General features: G+C 52.7%; 11 protein-coding genes across 11 annotated transcripts; 7 read left to right on the top strand and 4 right to left on the bottom strand.

Moving 5' to 3' along the window:
• Positions 1-467: 467 nt before the first annotated feature.
• On the top strand, positions 468-2,144 carry N0V89_009377 (uncharacterized protein; the record flags this gene model as incomplete). The annotated part of the gene is made up of 2 exons (XM_056218128.1): positions 468-609; positions 658-2,144. The coding sequence occupies 2 exons, from the start codon at positions 468-470 to the stop codon at positions 2,142-2,144; spliced, it is 1,629 nt and encodes a 542-aa protein (XP_056067393.1).
• Positions 2,145-2,384: 240 nt separating this feature from the next.
• Positions 2,385-4,070, bottom strand: N0V89_009376 (uncharacterized protein; the record flags this gene model as incomplete). The annotated part of the gene is made up of 4 exons (XM_056218127.1): positions 2,385-3,212; positions 3,262-3,414; positions 3,467-3,721; positions 3,780-4,070. The coding sequence occupies 4 exons, from the start codon at positions 4,068-4,070 to the stop codon at positions 2,385-2,387; spliced, it is 1,527 nt and encodes a 508-aa protein (XP_056067392.1).
• A 1,040-nt stretch (positions 4,071-5,110) lies between these two features.
• On the top strand, positions 5,111-6,333 carry N0V89_009375 (uncharacterized protein; the record flags this gene model as incomplete). The annotated part of the gene is made up of 2 exons (XM_056218126.1): positions 5,111-5,335; positions 5,398-6,333. The coding sequence occupies 2 exons, from the start codon at positions 5,111-5,113 to the stop codon at positions 6,331-6,333; spliced, it is 1,161 nt and encodes a 386-aa protein (XP_056067391.1).
• Positions 6,334-6,652: 319 nt separating this feature from the next.
• Positions 6,653-7,317, bottom strand: N0V89_009374 (uncharacterized protein; the record flags this gene model as incomplete). The annotated part of the gene is made up of 2 exons (XM_056218125.1): positions 6,653-7,160; positions 7,217-7,317. 2 exons carry the CDS (start codon positions 7,315-7,317, stop codon positions 6,653-6,655), a joined length of 609 nt encoding a protein of 202 aa, XP_056067390.1.
• Positions 7,318-9,885: 2,568 nt separating this feature from the next.
• Positions 9,886-11,001, top strand: N0V89_009373 (uncharacterized protein; the record flags this gene model as incomplete). Its single annotated transcript, XM_056218124.1, has 1 exon — positions 9,886-11,001. The coding sequence occupies one exon, from the start codon at positions 9,886-9,888 to the stop codon at positions 10,999-11,001; it is 1,116 nt and encodes a 371-aa protein (XP_056067389.1).
• A 3,404-nt stretch (positions 11,002-14,405) lies between these two features.
• N0V89_009372 (uncharacterized protein) lies at positions 14,406-15,452 on the top strand (the record flags this gene model as incomplete). The annotated part of the gene is made up of 1 exon (XM_056218123.1): positions 14,406-15,452. The coding sequence occupies one exon, from the start codon at positions 14,406-14,408 to the stop codon at positions 15,450-15,452; it is 1,047 nt and encodes a 348-aa protein (XP_056067388.1).
• Positions 15,453-16,412: 960 nt separating this feature from the next.
• N0V89_009371 (uncharacterized protein) lies at positions 16,413-18,498 on the bottom strand (the record flags this gene model as incomplete). Its single annotated transcript, XM_056218122.1, has 2 exons — positions 16,413-16,766; positions 16,822-18,498. The coding sequence occupies 2 exons, from the start codon at positions 18,496-18,498 to the stop codon at positions 16,413-16,415; spliced, it is 2,031 nt and encodes a 676-aa protein (XP_056067387.1).
• An 823-nt stretch (positions 18,499-19,321) lies between these two features.
• N0V89_009370 (uncharacterized protein) lies at positions 19,322-20,890 on the top strand (the record flags this gene model as incomplete). The annotated part of the gene is made up of 1 exon (XM_056218121.1): positions 19,322-20,890. The coding sequence occupies one exon, from the start codon at positions 19,322-19,324 to the stop codon at positions 20,888-20,890; it is 1,569 nt and encodes a 522-aa protein (XP_056067386.1).
• Positions 20,891-21,620: 730 nt separating this feature from the next.
• N0V89_009369 (uncharacterized protein) lies at positions 21,621-23,477 on the top strand (the record flags this gene model as incomplete). The annotated part of the gene is made up of 1 exon (XM_056218120.1): positions 21,621-23,477. One exon carries the CDS (start codon positions 21,621-21,623, stop codon positions 23,475-23,477), a length of 1,857 nt encoding a protein of 618 aa, XP_056067385.1.
• Positions 23,478-23,881: 404 nt separating this feature from the next.
• On the top strand, positions 23,882-25,390 carry N0V89_009368 (uncharacterized protein; the record flags this gene model as incomplete). Its single annotated transcript, XM_056218119.1, has 1 exon — positions 23,882-25,390. One exon carries the CDS (start codon positions 23,882-23,884, stop codon positions 25,388-25,390), a length of 1,509 nt encoding a protein of 502 aa, XP_056067384.1.
• Positions 25,391-25,572: 182 nt separating this feature from the next.
• N0V89_009367 (uncharacterized protein) lies at positions 25,573-26,658 on the bottom strand (the record flags this gene model as incomplete). Its single annotated transcript, XM_056218118.1, has 2 exons — positions 25,573-26,602; positions 26,651-26,658. 2 exons carry the CDS (start codon positions 26,656-26,658, stop codon positions 25,573-25,575), a joined length of 1,038 nt encoding a protein of 345 aa, XP_056067383.1.
• Positions 26,659-27,652: the final 994 nt, after the last annotated feature.

The following is a 27,652-nucleotide window of genomic DNA, read 5'->3' as shown; positions in this document are numbered from 1 at the left end:
AACGAATGGCGGATGCCAAGCACCTGCTAGTGACCCGAACGACTGATCTCAACATTGAGCGGGCCGGTGGGGACAGTACCTGCCTCGAGCTAAATTTGTGGTTGCCAGCCATGAGCCAGATTAATGGTACAGGTCCGATGTTGTGATTGGACAAGGTTGCTTGTGTTACCTCAAATTGACAATTGGTTCGGTCCAGATGTCATCCCATGGCCGCCATGTCTCTTCCTGCAGCACGACATGAGAGCGAGGGCAGCTATGTAAACCATTTCCGGTTCCGACAAAGGGCCATGGAGACTTAACCGTGGACTATCGACATGGAACTCTATATAAAAGCCTGGCGCTGGCATTCCCTGGCAGACGTTCCTATTGTTAACTCGGTCTAATTTAAAGTGGCTTTCCGCCCTTTTCATATATCAACTATATCTTGCATGCCACGAAAGATCCTCGACTGATCGTTAACCCTCAATATGGCATTAAGAACACACCAAGAGGTTGACCTGGTGCCGGGCACTGAGGTTATGGACGCAGATGGCAGAGCGAAGAAAGCGTTGATTCCCGTACCTTCCAACGATCCTCGCGACCCCTTGAACTGGTCGAAGAAATGGAAGCGTAAGTCCCTTCATTACTGTCTCTTGGGATTGTTCTAATGTGTCCTAGTTATGGTGATGGCCAGCCAATGGCTCTTCACATGGATCTCAGTCACTGGCGCCCTGTCAATCGCACCGATGTTTCCTCTCCTTGGCCAAGAGTTCCATCTTAATAACTCACAGCTTGCATTCCTCACAGGAATCACAGTCATCACTCTTGGAGTTGCTGGTTTCGTCATTGTCCCCATGAGCAACATCTTCGGACGTCGAGCCGTCAGCTTGACCTTCGCGTTCTTCATCATGCTCACATGTATCTGGCAAGCATTGGCAACTTCGCACCGCAGTCTTCTTGCAGCACGTGCGTTGAACGGTGTTGTTTGTGCGACGAGCGAAACGATTCCGGTGCAGATGATTGCTGACGTATTCTTCCTTTACGAGCGTGGCGCCTGGACCGGGGTTTATTTCACTGGTTACTTCCTCGGCGCCTTCCTCGGTCCAGTCATGAGCGGATCCATTGCCGCCCACCATGGCTGGCAATCTTTCTTTTGGCTGGAAACCGGCTTGTCTGCGTTTTCGATTGTCCTAATCTTCTTCACCTTTCCAGAAACCAAATATCACCGCCAGAACACGAAAGGCTACACCGGCGTGACTACCCCTGACTCCAGTCAAAGTCAAGGGGCCATCATGAATGACCGCAGCGGACAGAATTCAGTTGAAAAAGCAGAATCACAGATCGTCAATCACCGCACCGAGAGCGAGTCTGCTCTGCCTCCTTTGGGCCGTGGCCGGCCATCGCGAGGACAGTTCATGCCGTTCAGAAAGCCAGATCCTCGTTGGAAGATGTTTGTAGTGCGCGATACCTGGACACCCGTTAAGGTATTCTTCAACCCCATCATCCTATGGGCTGGGTTGATGCTTGCGGGACCGGCGGATCTCGTTCTCTTCTTCAACATCAGCGAGTCTGTCATCTTCGCCGCGCCACCCTACCTTTTTAACCCGGAGAACGTCGGCTACACCAACTTTGCGTTTGTCATTGGCGCTCTGCTCGGTCTTGCCACTGCAGGTCCCTTCTCTGATTGGGTTGCCGCACGCGCTACACGCAAGAACAGCGGCATCCGTGAGCCCGAAATGCGTCTGCCGGCACTGTGGTTCTTCATGATCATCACTATCATGTCGGTTATTCTCGGTGGCATCGGATACCAACGACACTGGGGTTGGGGCCACATCGTGGTCTGGGGATACGGCTTTGCTGGCTTCGGTGTCACCACCGTACCCACGATTTCGATCACTTACGCCATTGATTGCTACAAGCCTATCTCAGGTGAGATCATGGTGGTTGCGACTGTGTTCAAGAACTTCATCGCTTTCTCGTACAGCTACTGGATCTTCGAATTAGCGCACACCAGCAAAAACGGCTGGATCACACCCGCCATGGTCATCTTTGCGTGCACAGTTGGTCCCGCATTGTTTGCCTTTCCGCTATACTACGGTTTAGGCAAGAAGATTCGCACATGGACTAGGAACTCGGATGTGCATCGCATGGAGCAGGTCATCTAAATTGCAGCGTAGGAGTTGTCAATGGCCATGCACAAGAGCATTAAATACACCATAGGTATATGAGATGTAATTTTGGGTTTCCACTTTGTTTTGATTGAGAGGGACAACAGTTTGTAGAACATAATACCTTTTTAATAAACGGGCTAATGCCCATCTCTTCAATACTAGAATCTCGTATGCACACTGGCCATCTCCCACGCTTATGCTAAGATAAGTGCCGGATCTAACGCAAGTTGAACTCTATGCCGTTAGCTCGGATTCTTCAGTCGGTGCGACTTCTTCAGTTCTTCTCTTCTCATCCCTATTCTGTAGCATTCGCAACAAGAAGGTCAAAGCTATCATCCCCACACCCATTGCCGATGCTCCAATGAATCCAGCTTTGTATCTTGGTGCATCGATCGTCCGCCACACCGCATTTGTCCACCATATGCGCATGATGTAACTGAACATATTTGACACCGCAATGACAAAGCCACGCATCTCATGATCGTGCGGTATCAGATCTGAATACCAAGCGAAGTACGGCCCTGGCACTCCAGCCCCGAAATACGTGAAGTAGTAAGCAACATACTTCAGAGTATCAGGCACCTTCCAAATGGCGATTATGATGGCGCCAAACAGCATTCCGGTTTGCATCACAATGATAGCGGGCCACCGCCGGCCTCCAAGTAGCGGCGAGTCCGAGAGCATTCCTGCGAGGATTTGCACCACGACACCGACAGCGACTTGGCCGGTGGGCCAGACATTTCTTTGGTATACTGAGTGCCCAGTTGACTTGAGCCATAGCGCATACGCAGGTTGTTCATTGGGAAAGCTCGTCTGCACGAAGAAGTAACCCAGTGGCAGAACCCATAATTGCCACTGTTTGGCGATGTGCAGTATCTTCTTCTTGTTCCAGGGATTATGTCCAAGAGGTTTTTGGCCTTCTTCGATGAGACGTGCGCACTGGCGCGCAGCTTCCTCCTTGGTGATGTAGAAGGCGCGCGTGGTTTCAGGGAAGTCGGGAATGAAGAAGTATCCGAGGAAGGCGATGGGAAGGGAGATGACGCCGCACACTATGAATAACCACTACGAGGGTCAGTATCGCATTATGATCCATTTCGGGCGTTAGACACACCTGCCAACCTTGTCTTCCCATGACACCATCCAAACCGCTGTATGCGCCCGCCTGGATGTAGCCACTGAACATGCTTGCAAGAGCTGCGGTGCAGTAAAACAAAGCGACTCGCTTTCCTCTTTCTGCTTTGGTGTACCAACTTCCAATCAGATACTAGTCGCAGGTCAACGATGCATTCAGTATCTCAGCATTGCGCCCAACTTACAATCATCACTGGAAAATATCCCGATTCACACAATCCGACGAGGAACCGAATAGCGTACAAGTGCGATGTTTTCGTCACAGACGATGAGCAGAAGGTTAAAACCGACCAGATGATCTCAAGCGTCGGTATTAGAATAGAAGGCCGGAGTCGGCTTGCTAGCATGACTGCAGGCATTTGACCAATCACATATCCCGCTGTGAAAACATTGGCAGTGTAGGTCAATTCGCTTCCATACATGTTCAGTGACTCTTTCATCTAACCCATGTTAGCAACCGCCGCTTGTCTACGAGCCGTATATGTGTGTGGAACCTACTCCAGAGACGTAAGCATTGTTGATGTTCGCTTGGTCGAGGTTCTTGCTGAAGTAGCCCAGACAAGCGCTACTGAGGAGGAAGAGGTCAAGCTTGAACAAAAACCATTTTTCTTCTTTGCTCTTATCCGGATCGTCCCAGACATGTCGTTGGATCGAGCGAAGAATCTGCTGCGGTCGGCTGTAAGTGCGAGGCGGTCCGGGAGTAGACGGTTCAAGCGATGGTGTGATGCTTGGAGACGATGCACCTTTGGAGTGTGTCACCTCAATTCTTGCTATCTCCTTTGAGGTCATTGTTGTGTATCGAATTCGTTGTCTCTGCCAGTTTTAGGGGTTCTGGGATATATGTATAGTCGCGTTTGCTTGCGAGAAAATTTCAAAGGCGTTCGGTCCCCCATCTAGACCCGGGGATACTAAGTAAGGGTAAACTCCTGGTCCTAAATAATACGCTGCTTCCGTGCTCAGGTAACTTAGGACTACACATGACGCCATTGGGGTCCATATTGCGTTTGGGTCTCGCTAGCACAGGTACACGGGTAGGAGTCCCGCTAAATCGCACGCAGTATCACCGACTTGGGACGCCATATCATCTCAGATTACCTTCACATTACGCACTAACTCACTGGATGTGTTAAAAAAAACCCTCTATGCGCTTTCGAAGGCTATAGACCATTTCCTAGAGCCTACACACTTGTTATCACCATCCTAATTCGTTACTAAGCTCTATGCATGCTTGGTTACGACTCATTAGTTCCCATGAACCTTGTGCATTGCTCGGAGCCCGGAACTATATCGTATTCCCACATGGTTCTGTTGTTCGATAGTGTTCGATGCGAGGTCGTTGTGGGACGGACCGATACGTGATGCGGGGAGCTTATTGCGCCATCTAAGCACGACATGCGAAACGCTTGATAGACAGAGTGGAGCTTATCTGTCACCAAGGCTATAAAACGCGTAATTGGACAGCTCAATTGCATTTGACACTTTTCAGACAGTTCAACATCTTGTGATGGGGTTCGCTTACTCGCAATATGCGACTAACGTGCACCTCAGTGGAGAGACTGGTATCGCGGGCTCAATCCCATACACTACAAGGCAGATTATTGGCATATCGGAGGATGTTCTTCGGCACTGTGCCGTAGCGCTTGAATGACGAAATCTGGGGTACATATAGCGACATATCATCGTTCGATGTTGAGCATACGAGTGCAGCTCTATTAGTAAACAGCTTGAGGAGCTAAGACTGACCCCCAATACTAATATAAGCACATCTTGTCTAAGAGGCCTGAGTCATTATCTAACTTCAAGTGAAACGACCAGCCTTATCAACCACCATGTCCACAACAACTGTCGAGACGACGAACGTACAGACCAATACTCAGAAGGACTATAGTCAATACGACTATGCGAACCTTGAGCCATACATTCATCCACCCGAGACGAGAGAAGATATCCCATGGTCAGAGCTCGTGACACTCGACCTCGAAGATTACAACCGTCCCGGTGGAAAAGAGCGTTTGGCTAAGCAGCTTGAACATGCCGTGCACCATGTCGGTTTTGTGAGTAGACGACCTCGAATCTGTAGGCTTGAAAATGTGTCGCCTTACTAACATACACGCAGTTCTACGTAAAGAACTTTGGCTTGAGTCCGGACCAGATTGACCAGCAGTTCACACTAGCAAAACACTTCTTCGAGCTACCAATCTCCGAGAAAGAAAAGTACGAAATCAACTACGCTGAAGCCGATTACAACGGCTGGCGCAGGCCAGGCCGATCGCTAGTCGCAGGTGCCAGGGACAACATCGAGATCTTCAATATCCCCAAGTTCATCGATGAATTCGAAGGGAAATACGATTACCCAGATCTGCTGAAAGCGCATCTCGGCGAGATTGAGACATTCCAACGTGCTCTCCACGCCAATGTGGTCATGCCCTTGTTACGACTCTTCGCAATCGTGTTGCAATTGCCTGATGAAGACTACCTGGTGAAGCAGCACACGTACGAGAAGAAGTCCGAAGATCACTTCCGCTACATGATCTACTATCCCCGAACAGATGAGGAGTGGGCTACTGCAAAGAACGGAGCAACTGGCGGCCATACCGACTTGGGCACTGTAACACTGCTTTTCCGGCAACCTGTTGCCGGGCTGCAAATCCTTGGTGACGATGGCAACTGGACCTCGGTGCAAGCTCAGCCTGGAACCATCACCGTCAATCTCGCAGACACCATCTCGCACCTTACGGGCGGTTGGCTGAAGTCATCCGTGCATCGCGTGGTTGCGCCACCGCAGGATCAGCGCGAGTTCAAGCGAACTGGGCTGCTATACTTCGCGCGTCCACACAACGATGCCAAGCTGCTGCCAATCACCGATTCACCGGTACTAGAGAAGGCAGGTGTCAAACCGAGGTTTGACAGGATTGTTACAATGGAAGAGTGGGTGAAAGCTAAGCAGACGTTGCAGCTCAACCCAGAGATAGCAGCGAAGAGGTGGGCAGAAAGGGGCGATGGCAAGGTGGAGGTACTGGCTGGCTTCCATGATCAGAAGTACAAAGAGTAGATTTAGACACGGATGCACCCATAATTGAAGTGGTTACTAGTCTTGCTAAATCGGTCACATTCTACTCATATCACCAACTGTATGTGTGCAGTACTATTTTTGAAGAAAAAGGCATATATTCAGTTGCTTCGTCGGACACCTGTCAAAATCCTCGTTGCACAACTTTGACGTGCTTACATCCGTTATGCTAGATATGTTTATAGTCATTTACAAGAATTGATGAACTTTTGCTCATCAGTGTACTGGAGACAGATACCCGCCGATCATCCCACCAAAACCGAATTGCATACAGATATCCGCCAGTGTACCTGCTGAGGTTTTACAAGACAAGAAGACCCAAGAGTCCAGCGGCCGCCATTTGAACGCTTCCTACGGGACCAGCTGCAATCGCAGCGCCATCGAATTGGCTAGACGTAGCTGCAGCGCTCTCGGCTGAGTCAGCGCTGGAGACAGTTCCCGTCGTCGAAGCGGTGCCAGTCGTCTCAGCAGTCTCAGCAGGTAGAGTAGTTGGCTCGGCCACACCAGAGGGACAATGCCAGTGGTCGCCGTGGGGCTCACAAGTAGCTGCAGTCGCCTCGTGGTCATGTTCATCTTCGTCGTGGTCCTCGCCGGTGGCTGTGGCAGCAGGAGGTGTCGTTGGCTCTGCGACGCCGGATGGGCAGTGCCAGTGGTCTCCGTGAGGTTCGCAAGCCGTAGCCGCAGCTTCAGTAGTTGAAGCGCTCGCCGAGACTGCAGTGGATACAGCGGCAGTGGCCGTCGCTGAGGCACCGGTCTCTGCAGATTCGGCAGGGGGCGTAGTAGGCTCTGCTACGCCTGAAGGACAGTGCCTAGAGTACCAGTCAATTTGGATCTCTTTCCAGAACTAGCTTTCCAACGAACATACCAGTGGTCTTCATGAGGCTCACAGGCAGCTCCAGTAGCCGAAACACTGTCTTGGGCAAGGACGACAGCAGCCGTAGCGAGAAAAAAGGTCAACAGCTTCATATTGGTGATTTGCCGGAGCGTTGCTGCCTGGGTAAAGTGTAGGAAACTGATTCGACAAGTGTTTCTTGTTTGACAAGGGCAGCTGTCAGCGGGATGCCCTTATGTAGGCTACACCTGCAGGTACGGTCCCGCGGGCCAAGAAAGCGGAATCGCTTGGCGATGGACATCGCGGTACTCAATTGCTCGGCGGAACGAGTAGATTCGACTTGAAAGCAGTACTTTCGGAAATTTCTTTACGAGCAAGTACACAATGACCAATCGGCCGTCGCGATGACCTTGGCAGTCGGTGCGGCGTGGGGTGGCGTCCTCGTGAAGCTGATATTTCTCTCGTTTACCTTCCTCTTCCATACGACTTCTCCCCGCAGGGCGTCATACTCAGGAGATGCTAAATGCGTTTCCTAGGTTCGCTGCCGAGTCTGCCGGAATACCTTGTTGTTCTTGTTGATTCATGGTCAAACTACGAACCAGAGCCAAGGATAAGGTGTCTCGGCCTTCCTTGCGATAATCAAGCTCATCGCGCAAGAAGCTTGATATCCTTGCGTGGACGCGGTTATAGGCGCGACAACCGATTACAGTCGCTGCTATAGTCGGGGTACAATCTGCACGAATTGCGCAGAGTTGCCACTTCCCCACTTCGATGGTGGCATATAGCACAGAAATTTTGCGAAGAGCCGTACTGTCAAGGTTAACATGGGAACCCACGAAGAAAGAAAGAATACTTACATATGTAGGTAGTCTCCTACGGTGGGAACCCCTTTTCGGTGGCACAAGAAGGGTGAAAGCAGCCGAAGACATTTGAAGTGCTCAATCAGTTCGGAGATTTGGGTAACGCAGCGCTTCCATTGTGCGCCATCGCCACCATGGACAAGAAAGTATCTCCACAGAAGGTCGAATCTACAGCCTTCATTCTCCCTCCAAATTCATGTAGGGACGTTAGCTGCGTGCCGACCCGGTACCCTGTCCCGGATCCAGCAGCAGCAATCCAAGCTTGCGGTGACTCAGCCATCCACAGCCCAGGTCGGCTGTCGAAAGGGAGTGATTCGAGCAGTAACCAGTTCGAACAATATCCGTGCTTCCATGCATTGAAACAACAAATAAGGACATAAGCCATGACGATCGTACGGCGTATGCTCTCTGCAAAAAGCCATTGTTGCCAAGGAGTTCTTGATTCCGATACATTTACACTCGCATTACTGAGCAGATGCTGAGCCCAGACTTCTGCAATCTTTAACCACGGTTCAGCTCTTTCCTGTTTAACAGGCTGTTCGGAGACAAGCAACGGTGCAGTAAAGACCAGGAGCGTTTGAAGGGCACTCAGGCCTTCTTCCAGAGATACTGTACTGATACCAATACCTACTAGAGCCGGAAGGTCGTAGGGTGACATGGGGCTGTCCATCGGGCTTCGAATCAGGGAGAGGTGCGATCGACCCATTCGCATCTGTAGCTTCGGATGAATGAAGACAGCGGGACGTAAAGACGTGACCAATTCTGGGACGTGCAAAAAACATTGCTGAATCAGTTCTTGGGCCTCTTTGTGTCCTGGTGGACAGAAGGCCGGGTCGAGATCATTGCCGAAGTGCTTGTTGTACGCTTCCGCTCGATCAAGAAGACAATATCCTGTGGTTTCGAAGCCTATACCCTTAAGTAGGAGGCTAGCGGAGCACTTGTTTTCCGCATCTTCACCACTAAGCGGCTGGAGGTCGTAGGTACACGTGAGGCCTTTCTGCACGCAACGTGCGCAACTAGGTAGCTGCACAGTGCAGTGACGTTTCGAGGCGGCACAACTGCGACACGATTTACGGAGCGTTGTCATGCTGTATCGATTGAGCAACGAGATGTTGCATGAGTGAAGATGCGGTGTGAGTGTGCCTAGGATTTGTCAGATGGGATAGCGCTGGCCATAGACCGCACTACGCGGGATGTGGCTAGCTCCTGTTCTGTTTCGGATGGATATAAATAGCTACATTCCCTCAGCATCTTTGCACCGAATTCCAAGGAGCATAGATCGACTCCTTTACCAATGCCTACCATCTCATTCGATGCGAGCATTCTTTATCATACAGTTATTGTTCCTTGAGACATCTATTTCATTCGCTCCTGATTGAGTGACCTCCCCTACAATCTTCCCTGATACCGAGCCTTTTAGGTTACGAAAAAGACAAGCATACCAACATGGACTTTCAATATTCTCATCTGCAGCATCTTTATCAATTCTTCCTTTGCCTTGGGTGTCGCGATTCCAGTAATCTGAATGTAGCGCCTGCGCGATGCAACGTTGTCTGTGCTCGTACGAGTCACATGCAGTTCTACGCCCTAATCAACTGAGTTTACGCAAGGCTTCAGTTGGACTCAGCGAGATTATAAATGCGATGAATTGACCACTGACATACGACACTATAGTTTTATAAGCTTTGCTGAAGAGAGGCAAAAGGTAGCAGCAACTGATCCGCGTCTCGCTTCACCCACTGCGGTTTAGCCGCCGACCCATCCATATCATCCCCACAAGCGGCGTAGACTACAACAAGACGCGATACTGTCCTCACATTGCCTCCCAGAAACCAGAACAAGATGTCCAATATCCGCCCATTTACGCTCTCCATATCCGATGCCCGCCTGCAGCACCTACAAGATAAACTCGCGCTTGCGACATTCCCGGACGAGCTCGAAGACGCGGGATGGGAACATGGCGCGCCGCTAGCCGACATCAAGCGCCTCGTCGAACACTGGCGAACGCAATACAACTGGCGTCGCCACGAAACCTCAATCAACAATCTTCCCAATTTCGAAACTACAATTGACATCGACGGCTTCGGATCCATCGACATTCACTTCGTCCACCAAATCTCCCCAAACGCAAATGCCATCCCCCTCCTCTTTGTGCACGGCTGGCCAGGGCACTTCCTCGAAGTGGAAAAACTGCTCCCCTTGTTCAGAGACAGCGAGAATAATGGCGGCCCAGCATTCCACGTCGTCGCGCCGTCACTGCCGAACTTCGGGTTTTCCGGGGTTGTGAAAAAGAAAGGCTTCGGCATGGCGCAGTACGCCGAGACGTGCCACAAGCTGATGCTCGCGCTGGGGTACACGCAGTACGTATCGCAGGGCGGCGACTGGGGCACATTCATCACGCGGACGATGGCGATGCTGTATCCTGAGTCTCTGAAAGCGACACATATTAATATGGTCGCGTGTGGACCGCCTCTCAAGAATCCCCTTGCCTTGCTCACGCTAGGATTTAAATATCTCACTGGTACTTTCAGCGCAGAAGAAAAAGCGGGCTTCGAGCGCACGCAGTGGTTCCAGAAGCACGGGTTTGGCTATTTCCAGCTGCAGAGCACGAAGCCGCAGACGGTGGGGTACGCTTTGAATGACAGTCCTGTTGCGCTGCTGGCGTGGATATATGAGAAGCTGCATGATTGGACAGACGATTATCCGTGGACGGATGACGAGATTCTCGATTGGATCAGCGTGTACTGGTTTAGTCGGGCTGGGCCTGCTGCTAGTGTGAGGATCTACTACGAGGCGGGGAAGGGAGAGTATACGAGTGAGAGGACGTACAAGACGTGGATACCGAATGTGAGGCTAGTAAGTCAAACGCGGTTTCGGAGGACACTTTACACCGGGCTAACGTACTGCGACTTTGTAGGGCTTGGGCTACTTCCCGAAAGAGCTTGCGTTGCTTCCTAAGAGCTGGGCGCACTCGCTGGGGCCAATTACATTTGTAGGAGAGCACAAAAGTGGCGGGCATTTTGCTGCCTTCGAGAACCCTAAGGGCATCGTGGGCGATATGAGGGTTATGTTCGGAAAGGGCGGAGGTGCATTTAGCGTGGTCGAGAATAAACATGGCTATTAGTATGTCCAAACTACACTTGGTCAGACAGAAAGCGGACTGTATGCGTGATATCTCATAGTTAGCGTCATATGACGATTATGAGTACAGCCTTCCACAAGAGAACAAAGGAACCCGTTGCCATTGTTGTCGACACCCTTTCGCAAGAACCTCCCCGCTTCCCTTTTCGAAAGTCAACACAATCGAACGCCATCACTATCGCCGCCTAGGGGTATCCGTCTCCCACGTGCAGCAATTCTTGACCGTGAACGGATGTCGGTATCGGTAACCTACTTCGGCAGGCGGGGCGTTTACCTCCCGGCCGGGACTGATTGGCAACATCAGGATCTCGGTATCGGTTGCAACGTATGTGTATATAAAGACGGAATGTTGCCGGTTCCCATGTGAGGAGCCGAGCGTATGGTCTGTTATTTACAGCCGCCTGTATTATTCCGTGGTTGTTGAGGACGTGGAATGATTTAGCATCACTGCAAGCAATAAGCTAACAACTATCCGATGATAATAGCGGTAGGGTTCGTCTTTGGCGAGACAAGTCGGATACTGACAGACATTTTTCGAAGGCTCGATGGGTCTTGTCCGGTTGTCCGGTTGTCAGACGTACGTGTATACATCAGCGGGCTAATTTGCTATTCAATATATTGCATTGACTGTATTTGAGCTTCAATGAAGAGATAAATTCGACTACGTACCCGCCCTTCGCGCGCAAAGTAAAGGTAGCATCCGCTTAGGGTTGACAGCCATTCCATACATTAACGCATGACTGCGGCTCGCTGTGATGACAGCGCCGGAATGCTTCCATGACCAAAGAGCCTCATAACCAAGCTTCTCGGGTTAGGGCTAGGCTTACCAACCTAACGGCCCTTTGTACTACCTTCTCAAAGGAGGTAGAACATTGTGCGCAGCTCACCTTTAGGTTGACGTGAGCGGCGCGTAGCTGTCTGGCCACATTTGTACGCCACGCCGATTACGGATACTTCCAGGAGAGTGGCTTGTGCAGAATATTCCGTATGACGCATCTACATGGTAAGCCTCAATGGAACAGTTGCCGTGATCGGTCGTGATCTTGTAAAAGCGATAAGGTTTTTGGTGATGATAGGGTGTGTCGACCTGATATGCGATCCAAATCTGGTCTACTTATGCTCAAAAACAAACATGGTTAGAATCATTCTCTGATGCGTACAGGCGTACATGACATGAAAATCTGGAAGTGAGATCACTGTATTCGCGAAGGCTCCTGTAGGCTTCTGTACGATGATGGACGAGCGCCACCGAAAGGCCGCGCTTTGATATATTGAGCACAGGCATTGAGTTCCCGTCTGGGGAGTCTGATAAACTCTTAGTATGTGTAGACGTGTGCATCATTGATTCCGCATGGCAATGTGAAGATATCGATCTTGATGCTGTTTGCGCTGAACGGCAGAGAGTTGTGACCGCAGTGGCGCAAAAGCCTTGTTGGAAACAGAAACTTTGTCTTTCCCTGACAGGCGGGCAGTTTCTCCACATCGTGGAAACTAATCCAGGGCGCCTCGTACCCTGAACCAACAAGTACGATTGTAGGTGTTGCCCCGAAACAGTGGTCGATGTTGACGCCATGACGGTCATGAGTACTGCTGCCATCGGGTGCTACTTGCAGTTTCGTACACAGACAAGTTTCGCGTGATGACACAGCGGCCAACATCTCGTGCCACGCAGCGTTTGTTCAGGCGACGACTCGGCGACCCCTGTGAAGCCGCGCGCTCGTTCGGCCCGTCCAGGTGACGAAATTGTTCATACCTTCGTGTTAAGATGAGAAGCAATGTGTCGACCAAATAACAAATTTGTCGCTCATCTTGGAATCTATGAGGATCACGAGGCATTATCTTAGCTGCCGCTTCACACGGTGCATCTCTCCACTCAACGACACGGTCACTAACTGGTCGCGGCAAGAGGTCCCGCCTTTCGGAGGAATGTTGACTCGTGGGCCGCGCTCCTGAGTACAAACGAGAAAGTCGAATTTAAGATAGAATTTTTAGATGAACACGTTCTGGGGTGCGTTTTCGCGCCCATTTTCGTCATGTGCCACCGCAGGCTCGGTAATGAGTGATGTTATTTTCTGTCGCGTGCGACGGGCCAGGATTGAGGAGGGGCAGCGCCACAACGGTCCTACCGGTAATGCTGCGTGTGAGGACCAGCTACGGGCACCTGGGGTGTGAATGTGTGCCTGACAAGTCAATGTCGCACGGCATGGTGCGTGCAAGCTCTCGAATTACGTGATGCGTGTGATGGTCCTGCGTCGGCGCGTGCCGGTGTCTAGACCGCGAGGCCTCATCGTGGTGCTCAAGGATGGGTCGGGGATGAGGCTGATGGTGAATGTCAAACATGGCCCAGGGGCCTTGTCGCGCACGAGCCAGCGCCTGCCTCGAACGCGGCAACGCCTTCCCAAACCCAGAGTCGATCCTTCCCCGCCGGCGGGACGACCAATCAGCAACGGGCCGCGCCAAATTAGCAGATCCCCTTCATCAAACGACGCTGCGTCGCCCGGATTTCATCACGGCGCTCTGCTCCTCGAATAGCAGGCTGACGTTCGCTTGCACCCTTCAGTGGGCGGCTGCTGATGCCGCTGCGGGGGCTGGAATTTGCCAGCTGGCAGCAGCGAGAGGGCGATGCGTAGGTTGTGTTCCAGTGTTTGTGCCTTGCAGAATGTAAACACGCACCATGGCAGCGAGTGAATTAAAAGCCCCGAGATGCCTGCACACTTCCCGCGCGCAATGAGATTGCCCCCCAGATCGACCAGGACCCCGACCAGGAAACAGGAAGCAGGAAGGCTGCAGGTGCATCCGCGAGATTGAGTGTGGCTGCCCTCTGTTTCACGTTTGCTCTTCCTCGCTTAATCTTAGACCCATTAAAACCACCTGCGCTCCCGGCCCCGTGGTGCTTCCCCATCCCTTTGATCTTCTCACTCTTTTGTTGATCAGCGATCTTCCTTTGTGTAGCTTGTCTACCAGGAACCCACACTCTTTTCAGCTATCTCACCACAGTCATTCCTTGGTTCCCAAGTGCGCCTAAGTCGCACCCGATTGCAACGTCCGCTCCACCACCACGTAAGCTCCTGCCATCCGTCTATCCCACATGTCTTGTGTTGCCTATAAAACACTTGTTGACTCTGTGCCCCCGTTTTCCATCTGTTTCCACGTCTGACTCCAGCAGTCCACCCCCATCGAGTCCAGCATCTACCCACTACGCAAACCGGAAACCATTCGAAATGCGTTCTTGCACTTCCATTCTCCTGGCTTCGGCCCTTGCCTTGGGCGCTGTCGCCAAGCCCCTCGCACTCGAGAAGCGTGTCATGGTTACTAAGATCGACCTCGACATCGTAACCGTCACCAAGTATGTCACTGCTGGCCAACCCGCAGAGACTCCCGTCAGCAAGGAGGACATCAGCTCTCACCACGGCGGCTACCAGACCCCCAAGGCTTCCTCGACTCCCGCTGCCACCAGCTCACGGACCCCGCCCAAGCCCTCGTTCCCTTCGAACGGTGGCTACAGCGCTGTTCCTGTCCCGAGCTCTACCAGCAAGTCGACACCCGCTCCCAAGCCTAGCACTAGCTCTTCGGTTTACGCGCCAGCGCCTGTGCCGAGCACTTCCTCTTCCGTCTATGTGGCTCCTTCCTCTTCCGCTTATGTGAAGCCAAGCACATCTTCGGCTCCCCAACAATACACCTCCACCACCCCGGCTGCTACTCCTTCCTCTACTCCCATCTACGGTGTAGAGCACAAGTCGGGCGATGACCAGGCCTACCTCTCCTCTGGTGTTGACTACCAGGACTCCGTTCTTTGGCACCACAACCGCGCCCGTGCCAACCACGGCGCATCCAACCTTGAGTGGAGCGATGACTGCGCGTCGGCCGCCAGCACCGCCGCTGCCTACTGCGACTTCACTCACCACGTCGTCGACGGCCAGGGTCAAAACCTCTTCACCGTCTCCGGTGACGCCTACAATGCCACTGCTGGTATCACTGAGTCCTGGTACAAGGCCGAAGCCGATATCTACGGTGCTTTCGGCGCTGCTCCCAACATGGACACCTTCCACGAGTGGGGTCACCTTACTCAGGTCCTCTGGAAGAAGACCACCCACGTCGGCTGCGTCACCATCGACTGCGGCTCCAAGATGACCATCGACGGTGCCTCCTCCGAGCTCAACCTCTACACCGTGTGCAACTACTCGCCGCCCGGCAACTACGAGGGCGAGTACGCCGACAACGTCGCTGCGCCCGTCAACTCTTACCAGGGTTACTCATGGGCCGACTAAGCGCCCCTCATGTCTTCGCTTCTTTCTACCTTCTTACCACTTCTTCTTTATCCGCTGCATATGATTTGGCGACTTCATGGCATGGCCATGCCGGGCTGCCGGTCAACATGAGTGACATTTTGCGTTGCATGAGCGGGGCTATGTTGTTGAGCATCTTCACTGTCTTTCTTGAGGAGAGCCGTCCGCCAGGAGGCCTGATCTGTGGTCGGTCAACGCGGGCTTTGGATTTGATTCCCTTGTATATACTTTGCGCCCTGGCCTAGGGCCTGCTACTGGGGCTGACTTGGTTCACTTCTTACCCCAACTGCAAATGCAATGATAGGAATCAAAGTTCGTACTGTGAGATTGCTCTGAATGATTGATGGGAATTAGTGACTCGTGTTGTGAAAGTAGCTAAAGCCATTTGATTGGTGGCGGTCTCGGAATGCGGGCAGCGCTGCCGTGGCGTATTGCGGTGCTTGCTCTCGCGTCAATTACTGTTGAGGGTCGGGACAATCTTGCGATAGGTGGTGTGGTGTTGCGATGTTGCAGCGCGCGGCCCGGGCCCGGCGCCGGAAATGGAACGGCAACGCTATTGCGGGATCCCGAGGTCCTCAACAATGAGTGCTGGCTGCGACGTAATGACGAAGTATAGTAGCATGGAGTTTGGGGGTAGGAAGACGTGACGTGAGTAGGCTGCTATATAGATGGAAGGCGACGGTGATTGCGATGTGCGCTGGGAGGTCGGATCTGGGAAGGTAACAACAGTGGTAAGGTGCTGCCCTGTGGCCCCGGGGGCCTGGTCGGCACGTGACAAAGCTCTCCCCGGGGCCAGGGCTCCCGCGGACGCACATGCACGAGGATGTCCCAAGGTTCTCTTACGGTACTTTTCTCACGTGCTTTTATGCAACCTTACGCTCTTGAGAATAGCATATCCTTGTCATAAGCAAAGCGCGGTACTTTTGGTCCCTCTATAATAGTCTATCGACCTATATCGTAAGGCTGCGTGCCCCGCACAATATATATCTCCGCGATGAGCGCGACACACCCCACCACCATGCTAATCGCGATAATGGGCAGATTCACGCGCGCAAAATCCAACCTGCTGACGCGGATGTGCTTGCGGGCGAGGATGTCGCGCCACAGCAGGCCGGCGAGGGAGGCGGAGAAGGCCGCGCTGAAGGCGCCGTAGTTGACGCCGAGGGCCATGCTGTAGACGGTGGCCCAGAAGGTGCGGTCGGAGATGGGCGGGGCGCCGGGCTGGGAGTGGATTACTTGCCAGGCTTGGATGACGCGGGAGAGGAGGATCGAGGTGCCGATGTTTGTGCCTGCGAACTATGGCGATTTTTTAGTAGGGGATCGGAGGGGAAAGTTGGAGGGGGAAACGTACGTTGCAGAGAACTACGGATAAGAAACCCATGCCGCCGACTGCGCCGACTGTGCCTGTCTTGCTCACCCAGTGATCCCAGCCGTAGGCGAATACCGAGACCCAGCCGTGGGAAACGAGCGCTTGGACGAGGACGAACATGCAGAAAGCAAAGGGTATGAGGGCGAGGGGGAGATGTGCGAGAACTGTGGTGGAGGTGGGGAATGTTTCTTGCAGCCATCGCCATGACTTGGCTGTGAGTGATGCTAGGGTTGTCCGAGTTTGCGGAGTTTCCTTTTTGCCCTTTTCAACGTTCACTGGAGCGTCGTCATCTTGTGGAGCGTCATCTTTTTGCTTTGCAGTCACCGCTGTTGCTTGCTGAGAAGGCTTTCCTTCCACAGGCTCCTTTTCGGCAATTGTGTCCGACTCAGATGGTTCCATAAGAGGTGATTCTTGAATGGTGTGTAATTCGCCCCTTCGCTTCTTTTCGGCATGACTGGTCTCCAGTTTTGCGCGACCCTGGCGGGCGATTTCACGCGTCTCCTTGCGATTGTACCATCCCAGGACCAGATCAAAGACGATAAGAACAAAAGCAGAAGGCACCGTGACCCAAAATACAGGATGCTCGCCACTCGACGGCGATGCAGCATTTAATGCTAACACAGCGATGAGCGTGACAGCCATGAGGATACCGCCAAACGCGGCGCCCTTCTTGTCCAGGAAGGGGTTCATGATCTCTTCTAGTGAGAGAAGTTGGCCAGTCTCGTCATTCATATGTTCGTCCTCCTGTTCTTCCAACGTTGCGCGGGCATTCGGAATATTGGGGTTGACGGGCTTCTTGTTTTTCACTTCCTCGGGCAGCTCATGCATCTTGATGGAAACTGGGATAAGCGACTCGTCTGCGAAGACGATGTACAGCAGGAAAGGAAAGAGGACAATGGCCGTGATGACCACCGGTACGATGATGTTGGCGGTATAGTTGATGAACTTGATGTTGAAGGCTCCAGCCAAGACCAGATTCGTCGGGTTCGAAGACACAAGGATGGCTGATGCCATGTTGGCAACAGTAAACTGGGTGTAAATCCAGGCTCGAGGGTGGAGGATGTTGCTTGATACGCGCGTCATGTAGGCGAGGAAGGCGGTGCCCGACAGAATTACGGGATCATTCCCGATAAAGGCAGTAAGAATGAAGAAGAAGGCGTAGAGGTAGAAGAAGAGGCGGTGTCCGACCTTGCCTCCCCATTTCAGCACTCTGAAGGCTAGATAGCGAATGAGTCCCGAGGCATCGATAGAAATAGCGATGTAGGCCAAGGAGAGGAAGAAGGCCATGATATCCAACGGCGAGATGTTGTTTGCACCAATAGTCCCATCATGCACCTCTTGTCGGCCGATGGCCAATATGGCCAGCAGAAATAGGTCGGCAATGAGCGGCGCAGTGACAAAGTTCATGGGGAACCTCTTCCATAGGAGCTTCGTCTCGCGGTTGCGCGAAGCGGCCTTGCGAGGGGCAATGACGCGCATGAAGGCAAGCGCATCAAGGACCCCATCTCGTACTACCACGGGTAGTGGCAAGGGGATGTGGAATGGGAAGAGGACGACGATGTTGGTAAGAACAAAGACGACGAGAGTGATGATGGAGCGCCATGAGCGGATGACGCTCGTGTCCAATGGATCGATGCCGCCATCGTCGCCAGATGTCATCTCGGGGTCGCGCTGGCCAGGCGCCTATGACAGGGCATCTACCTTCGTAATAAAGCGCAATTGTGATACTGGTGAATGGCTTGGAGTTCGTGTGCCGCGGTTCTTGGAATCTTGGGTGCGGGCTGCTGGCCTGAAATCTCACCGGTTTAACAATTTTAACAAGCCTGCGGTCAGTCCGTCGGGGTCTAGCGCGGCTGCCAACTCCACGTGTGGTTCGCTCCTACCCCCAGATCTGCAGCAGCGCAAACACAGCCTCAATGACGGCGTCCAGCGACGTCGCTAATTGCTGCCATTGTCGGCCTCGTCTTCCGGTCACTCTTTAGTTGCCTTCTTGCATGAGGCTCAAAGGCACCGTTGCTTCTTCTGCGCTGTCAGCCTTCCAACCGTCCCTCATGGACTCCTCCCCAGCCGTTCACTCTAGGTGCTATGCCGGCGTTCTTCCCCACGCCAGAACTGGTTGACCTTGCGATTCGTGCCCAAGCCAATGCGACAGTCGGCAATGGTTTGAAGGTCGTCTGCGCTTGGCCTGTCTCGGGCCAATATGGCCCTGGATCGCGCGTGCTGTATGTGCCACACAAGAGCCTCAACCCGCAAGCCGTTGCTCACAATATCCAGTTACTACGTCCTTGTGGCGGCGTGTGTGCTTGCGCGCAACATTGAGTGGCTCCGAAAGGCGTGCTTGGCCGCTGCGCTGCTTCTGCCCGCTGTCGGCTCGTTGCATGCACTCGTGCTCGCATCGCTGCACGTCAATGGTCCGCTTCAACCCCTAGCCCACCGTACGCCGTGCCTCAACCACTGATTTTGCAATCTAGGCGTCGTCGACATGGACATTTACGGAGCTTTCCAGGTGTGTTCCATAGCCATTCTAGCGGCTCCACTCACCGTTCGCTTGTCCAAAACCTACTTTTACGATCCCGGTCGGAATCTGATCTTTGTGTGGACTGGCCTCATATTGGCTGGCCTGCTCTCTCTGGCTGTCGAGTTCTATCGTGTTACCCCAATCGAATGTCCCACTCCAGTTCCAGGAGGCAAGCACTTCCCCTATGGAAACGAGACTTGCGGCTTGATATGCAGCGAGGATGACCCTACCGGTAGGAGTCCTTATTCTCCACTGCGCGCTGGTCCCGCCGCCAACATCGGCGTCATTCCTATACCAACCGTCTTGACCTTCAATACAGGCATGCTGGTTGCCACAGCATGTTGCGTCCCTGCCGTCGTCTCGTTGATGTTCACCTGGGACAAAATTCTGGCTCTTCACTGGAAGCGGCGATTCGGACATCATGAGCAAACTGAACGAAATAGAAGTATCGAGCCCATAGAAGGGACCAATGGTGCTACGGAAGCGCACATGGATGGTATAAATGGTGCCATTCGACGTGTGCTGAAAGTGATCGAGATTCCACTATTCAGCGCCGCAATACTTGCCATACTCATCACGGGAGAGATCAATTTTTTCAGCCATCAAGTTCGCTGGGAGACCGAGCCCATCGCTAGTGTTGGTCAATGGGGTCCTATTGCCGGTACAATCTTCGCTGCGCTTGGCTCTCTCTACGTCCTCCTTATGACTGGAGAGGAAGAAAAGCCTAGTACCCCGCACAGTGACAACGAGTGTACATGCCATTGTGGGAATCATCTCCAACGACAACCCACGTTCACGCTCGAGCAAGACACCGATGACTCTCCGAGTCAGATCAGCCTTGATGATAACGGCGCACCGATGCAACTTCGAAGATCTCACGAAACATTCATCACAGATAGCACTCATCCACGCAGATCCACGGACCCAGGGGGTCGTCGTAGAGTTGCTGAGATGCTGCAGAGAGCTGGCGATAAACTTGGGTCCGCCGCTCACAATAAATACGATGAGAGACACTACAACCATAGCAGAGCACGCGAGTTTCCAGAAATACCTGGCGAAAATTTGCGCAATCCTGAATTAAACGAACTGCAGAGGCAGTACAGCATCCGGAGAGATGTGGTCCTCCGCGAGGAGAAATCAAGAGCTGCTAGCCCTTCACCAAGCAACCTGACCTTTCCGGACCTTGATGCTAGCCCTACTGCCAGCCCAGTGCTTCAGCAGAACGAATTCTCTGAGAGCCCGGAAAGAATGCCAACACGACGCGACACACTTGAAATTCCTTCACCAACTCATAAAAGTTTTCCAGACTTAGAGCCAGGGCGGACTCCTGCTCGACGCGCTACACTTGAAGTACCTTCCCCTGCGAAGATAACATCATCTGAGACCGATCGCGGTCGAATCCCCGCACGACGGGCCACTCTTGAAGTGCCCTCACCCACACAATCGAGCCAGAATAGCGCGGATCGCGAGCGCCTTCCTGCGCGACGTGCCACTCTCGAAGTACCTCCAGCTACTCATTCGCCGGCATTATGACACCTACAACGCACTGCGAGCATCTCACTGCTGCATGGTTTCCTTTCGAAAGCTACAAATGCTTGTCATGTTAGCGGCATCGCCTTGAAATTCGATTCTATCTTCAGCGATCTAATTAAAATCATTAGAATATGCATATCCTGACCAAACAGACACGCAAAGCGTTCACTCGTTCTTACAATTTGTACCTGCATCCACTTCGCACTCACGAGTCTGAGTCATAATCTACCACCTACAGGAGGAGTGCGGCGCGATGCATGATAAGCGTTGGTGCATCCTTGGGAAAACCTGTCTTATCATTGTGCCCCGGGCGATGGAGGGCTCAATAAATTTATTCGAGATTTGGGAAGTGGAGTGGATTCTTAAATGTGCTGGGAGGCGAAGTGGGGGCTGAGGAGCGGTGAACTTGCTTCTACTTACGGACTAGTACACAGCCCCGCACGCATGGAAGTTGGAAGACTGACGCTTGCTCAGCCCGCACAGCCTCCAGGCTGCGATATGATAGATATGATATAACCACTACTGTGTAATGAACTATCGTTCATCCTCGAAGCATTCTTCTACGGCTCGTCCGCCTTCGTTTCGAGTTTTCATTACACGACCCCTCCCCATCCGCGAGCTCACCGCTCCTATCAGGATACGCCCACGCGACAAGAGTTGGAGATCTTCGAGGCCTAGCGCAGGCTAACACCGACTCTTATAATCTTATTCCCGTACTGGTTATTCGACCATGTCTACAGTTGTATCAGGAACCACAAAAGCCGGCGGCAAGCGGCATCGCGATCATGACCTGTGGCGATCCGCCTATAAGAAGCTGAAGCACGAACCGGATGGCAAGAAGATCCTCGAGAAATGCCACAAAACTATGCAAAAGGAGTCAGCCAAAAAAGGGATATCAATAGGCCACCTAGGCTCCAGCGATGGAAGGCAAAAACTGCTCAAACTCATCAATGCACATGCCGACTCCATGAAGTCGCATAGCGGGACGTACGACAAAGTTCTCTCGACAATATTAAAGACTAAAGATGTCGTCTCCACTGGTGCCGCCGCAAGTCCACCGGCTGCGATTGCGGTGGCGGGTATATTCATGGTGTTTTCCATACATCAGGATTACCTCAGGGAGGAACAAGCGATGTTAGACTGCGTCACACTAATCGCCCGAATCATTTGCCGCCGCGCAGTGGAACACAAAGAGTGCGAAAGCAGGCCACTTGAATCGAAGGAGTTGAAAGAGCTCCGGCAGCAATTGAAATGGAGCTATCTGGAAATGTACTTCAAGCTGTTATTGACAACCGCGAAGCTCGTTTACAAGCTGAGCATACCGCGCATGCAGCGCTGGGCCGACACCCTAGTCGGATGGACGGACTGGACAGCTGAGATAGCGAGCCTCGAAAAGGCGGAGCGCGAAATCGTTGATGATCTGGACGTTATTCATCACTATAAGACTAACCCAGCTGCACAAGCGTCACCTTACTGGCGGAAAGGACGCAACACATTGCACCAGAACGCGGCAATCGGAATCGAGAGTCGCGTCGCAGAGCTCATCGAGACCAATTCCTTTGACCCCAATGCAAAGACGACGGAAGAATGGACGGCGTTGAGCCTCGCAGCTGAAGGTGGGCATCTGAAATGCTGCCAGATTCTCCTCGAGGTCAGGGGCATAGACATAGAATCCCAGAACAAGGATGGGCGCACTGCATTGCACATAGCAGCAATGAAAGACCGCAATGAAGTTGTCAGGGCTTTGGTCAGGAAAGGCGCCAACCTGAATGTCAAGGACAAAGACCGCAAAACACCGCTCCATCTCGCTGCTGAAGCAGGCAGGCTAAGGGCCGTCGAGGTCCTCTGCAACGCTTCCGGCATCTCCCTCGATCTTTCCGACTCCAACGGCAGAACCGCTCTGCATCTCGCCAGCCTAAAGAAGAAAGCCCCAGTAGTCAAGCTTCTGTCCGACAAAGGCGCAAAGATCGACCGCAAAGACTCCAAAAAGCGCACCGCCTTCCTCGATGCTGCCGACGTCGGATCCACAGAGCTGCTCAAAACCCTCCAAGAATGCGGCGCAAACATCAACCAGCAAACACTGACCCACAAGTGGAGCGCACTCCACATGTGCGCCTCATACGGGCACTCAAAAGCCCTCCAAGCACTCCTGTCATTCCCAGATATAAATGTCGATATCCAGAACACCGACGAACGCACGCCGCTCCACGAAGCAGTCCTCAAGAATAGGACGAAAATCGCTCAGACACTCTGCAACAAAGGCGCCGCAGTCGACACGCGGGATAAGAAGAAACGCACACCTTTCCTCGACGCTGCGCACGCTGGAAACCTGGACATTATCAAAAAATTGAAGGCCAAGGGCGCAGATATCAACCAGGTGTCTGGGAGGAACAAGTGGAGTGCGCTGCATGAGGCGGCGCTTAAGGGGAAGATTGAGCTGGTGAGGTGGCTTGTTAATGAGGGGATTAAGACGGATTTGAGAGTCAGGAGTGGGACGAAGAAGGGGATGACTGCGAGGGAGATGGCGGAGCAGGGTGGGAAGGAGGAGGTGGGTGAGTTCTTGAGGATGTGTGAGGAGAGGGGATAGGATGGGTGTAGGAAGATGTCTAATACATACTCGGGCAAGACATAGAGAACTATGGATGGTTCCCGATAATCAGATTATTTCCAAATGCGTCAAAGCACACTGTCATATGTCGTATGAGAAATGCATCCAGAATGAAAGTCATAGCCAAGCTTTGGATGCCCAGTGTTCCTAGCAAGGATTTACACTGGTGTAGTCAGAATGGGACAAAGCTCGCCAACAGGGCGTAGCCTAGCACCTGTGAGGTTACAAGCCCGCTTAGCGGCGGTGAGCATCGCAACGACACAAAACCCTCCACATTACACATCTACCATAACGCGCACCATTTCAACTTCGCTTTTAGCCACACCACCTCTTCAGAAACCACTCGCTACAACCACCTTAGTAAGACCTAGCTACACCCAACAATGGCAGGCCCCTTCCCCACCGAACTCTGGGAGTCCATATTCGCCCACTTCGAATGCCCCATGCCCCCCGACAAATGGTGGTACTACGGCTCCCAATACGACGTCTCATCTCTCAAAGACCTCGCCTCCTTGGCCCTCGTATGCCGGGCGTTTCGTCCCATCGCACAGCACTTCATGTACGGCACCCTGCTAGCAGATGGCTTTCGCGATGACCAAAAGTGCAAACGGCTTCTTGCGCAGTCGATGGCGGAGAATCCGCGGTTGGGAGCGTACGTGAGGAGGGCGTGTATTAGCGACTGGGGGCACGGGTCGGCGAAGGGTGTCGATTTTGGGCGTGTGCTTGCGAGGGAGGATGTATCTGATAGAGCGAAGCGGTGGCTGGAGGTGATGATGATGGAGTACGCGGCGTTGGAGTGGAATGCGCAGTTGTTTGCGCTGATGCCGAATTTGGAGGTCGTGGATGTGTCTGTGTTTATGGATGCGGGGCATCTTGCGGGGTTGCTGAGTGGGAGGCGAGATGTTGAGAGGATGGTGCGGGCTGAGGCGGAGGTGAGACAGGAGATGGGGTATTTGTATGACGATGAGGAGGGGGAGATGGAGAAGAAGATCCCGACGATTCTCAGTGATGAGACGCTGGCGGAAAATGCGCTGCCCCAGCTCAAGGAGGTCCGCCTGAGACATGCAGACTGTACGGATGGCAGCCTCGGTATATCAGACATCGAAGCGATTCTGCTCCACCCCGGGCTTGAGCGACTCCATCTCCTCGGCTTCGACTGGACGTCGTTCGGCCTAGACAAAGCGAAATGGCCGCTATACCCCAACCCCACGCTCCAGATGCTCGACCTTCGAGAATGCCTCGTCGACGCCTACAGCCTGAGTAATATCTTCGCGCGCTTCCACAACCTGCACACTCTCCACATCATACTGGGCGATTCCCGCAGAGAATCCTCAAGCGGGCGTTACTCAAGAGAACAAGGCTCCTGGGACGTCAACCTCACCGACATAGGCACCCTCCTGCGTCGCCACGGCCAAAACCTCATTTCCTTCGAGCTCCACACACCAGAATACAACTCCTTCTCCCTCGCCGAAGGCCGCCTCGGTTCCCTCGCACCCATGACCTCCCTCCGACACCTCAAAATCGTCGAAAACGACCTCACAGGCCGCAGAACCCGAAGCTACGTCAGCGAGTCGTATGCCACGCTTCCGCTTGAAGATGTCCTGCCTGCAGGGCTCGAGACGCTGTATCTGCATTTCGATGACGAGTATTCTGAGCCTTGTCCGGCGGACGAACAGCTGTTTGAGATTCTCAAGCGGACGGTGAGCAGTGGTAGGTTTCCTGATTTGCGGGAGATCAAGGTGGAGAGGTATCTTAACGATCCCACGAAGAAGTTGGAGCCGGAGATTGAAGGGTGGAAGGTATGTGTGAATGAGGTGCATTTGTGGGGACGGCCGAGTTCGAGTGGGTGTATGCGGACGGTGATTGAACTTAGTCGGCTTGGAGATGAGTAATGCTGGAGTGCTGCTCGCTATGTGACATCAGCATGTGCGATTAGAGATTGAGAATTAGTGACTATGAGCCGAAATATGTAGATGGTGATATTCCATCTTGTTACGACTCCAGCGTCCGCTGCTCTGACGTTGTGCGTTGTCTTGTGAAGGATGAGCATTACGCAGCCCTCCAAGAACATTCCTCAATCTAGCCATATCTTATGTCCTTTCTCCGGATCGTATCCGCTAGCAATCCCGTGTCTCTTCGGGATTTTGATAAACGTGTCCCGGAAAACCTCGAAATCCGTACCATTGAACCGGAAAGCTCCTTTCCGGACAAAGTGCCCATTGCAAGATTCGGACGGCCCGTTATAATCGATCATCAATCCAACCCCAGTGTACGTCTTGACGGACTCTTCCTTTTTGCGCCCACGATTGCCTTCCGAATAGTCCAGACTCATAGCCAAGATGAGGATGAGAACGTGACCGGCATTATCAGGTTGAATATCAGGAGATGCCTTGATGACCCCGTATCCACCCTGACCACGGATCGGAAAAGTTGTTAAGGTCCAGTCCGATACTGAGGTCCTTTTCTGCAGGATCATCTTCCCGATGTGTCCCATAATCGGGATTGAAGGGCTTCTGAGCCGAGGTATGGGCGAGAGGTCATCTGCCTCGGGAGGCGCCTTGAGGGAGGATTGTGGATTATTCAGTCGCAGTTTCTCGATCTCTTCCACCCTGGCTTCGTATTGTTGCAACTGTTCAGCCCAAGTTCCTGGCCCCTGGGGGTGTTTGCGGGTCCCAATCAAATCAAAAGCAATTTCCTTCCCGTCATGGCCCACAACTTGATAATCTCTGATAGCGGCGAACCGATCTGGAACGACGATCTCGCCATGAATTGAGGCCCATGACCACGTTGGTGCATCGAGACCCTCTTGTCGTGTTGAGGGTTGACCATTGCCTTGTTGACAGCCAACAACATGCCATGCCAGCTGCTCTTCGAGATTGCGTTCCCACAGTCCGTCAGCGTACCTCTCCTTAAGAGCGCCAATAAGAAAGCGAACGAGACCCCAGATAGCAATGAGCTTATCTGGACCATACGTTAGTTGGCACATCGAGTAGTTGTGAACTGCGTTGCGCCAAAACTGCTCTAGAGAGCCGTCAACTACTGTTGGTAAAAAGACGTTGAGATCGGAAGAGTCTTGGAGCTTCCAGCGCCAGTATCTGTCATTACTGCCGGTATCCAATGGCTTTGGAAGACCATCGGGGAAGTTTTCACACGCGCTCATAGTAGCACAATCCCAGAAGACCTGGCTTCGACTGAAATGTATAATGCGCGGTGACAACAATCGTTCTGGGTGAGCCACATCAGTAAGGTACGCAATTGGAGTGCGACAATCCGACAGGGTCTCAGTCTAGAATGCTACCGCAAGTGGAGGGCTTTTAACAGACAGTGTAAAAGGTTCTGTGTTCATTGGCTCAATAGAGTGCTCACCTTGAAAAACCCATCCACGAGTATTGAGGCGGGTTTGGAGAATTTGTTCATCCCACAATGCTCTCGGAACGATGCGCCAGATGCCGTTTCCAAAGATCGTGGAGTTTGGACACCCTTGACATTCAGCATCGAATAATTTCTTTCCATCCCTGTGCCGAAAGATGCCGTCACGAGCATCGCTAGAATCACTAGCGGCGAGATTGACGAAGGAGCTTCGATAGACTTGGAGCATTAGTGAGGCTTCAAACTGAAAATCCCCTGCTGAGCCTTGTATTATGCACAGACCATCTACCCAGAGATATTGTACGCCGAGCATCCTTGTAGCTTTGATAGCGTCCTGGATAGTTCGTGCTAGGGAGCTAATGGCGACTCCTTCGTGCATGAATTGGTTTATGTTCTCTGCGAGCAGCGTGAGGTTTCTGCTACGACCCCAGCAGTAGCTTAGGGTGGTGTATTGGTTTCGGATGTTGGTGGTGCGGCTCTCGATCAACACTACGCGATCCTTGTGTTGGTTCAGATCAAGCAGCCGGGTCGGAATAAAGCCTTTGTCGGCTCGCCCCACACAATTGGGATGATTGCTGTCGCACTCATTGATCCAGTTCTTTATTGTCTGCTGGGCTTCTTCGGAGAACGTATGATTTCCAAATGGGCGCAGCGGCTGCATACGCTGAGGATCTGTATAAGCTGTGAGAATGCGCTACTTCTGTCTCCGAGGCATCATACCGCTCTGCTGGAAGAGAAAGAAAGTTCGCTCTGGCAAGTTCACGACAGTGTCGTCCGAAAGCCTC

The sequence above is a fragment of the Didymosphaeria variabile genome (assembly GCF_027946475.1).
Source record: "Didymosphaeria variabile strain IMI 356815 chromosome Unknown scaffold_7, whole genome shotgun sequence".
NCBI lineage: Eukaryota > Fungi > Ascomycota > Dothideomycetes > Pleosporales > Didymosphaeriaceae > Didymosphaeria > Didymosphaeria variabile.
The sequence above is the reverse complement of the archived record's forward strand: the minus strand, read 5'-3'. Positions and strand labels throughout refer to the sequence as shown.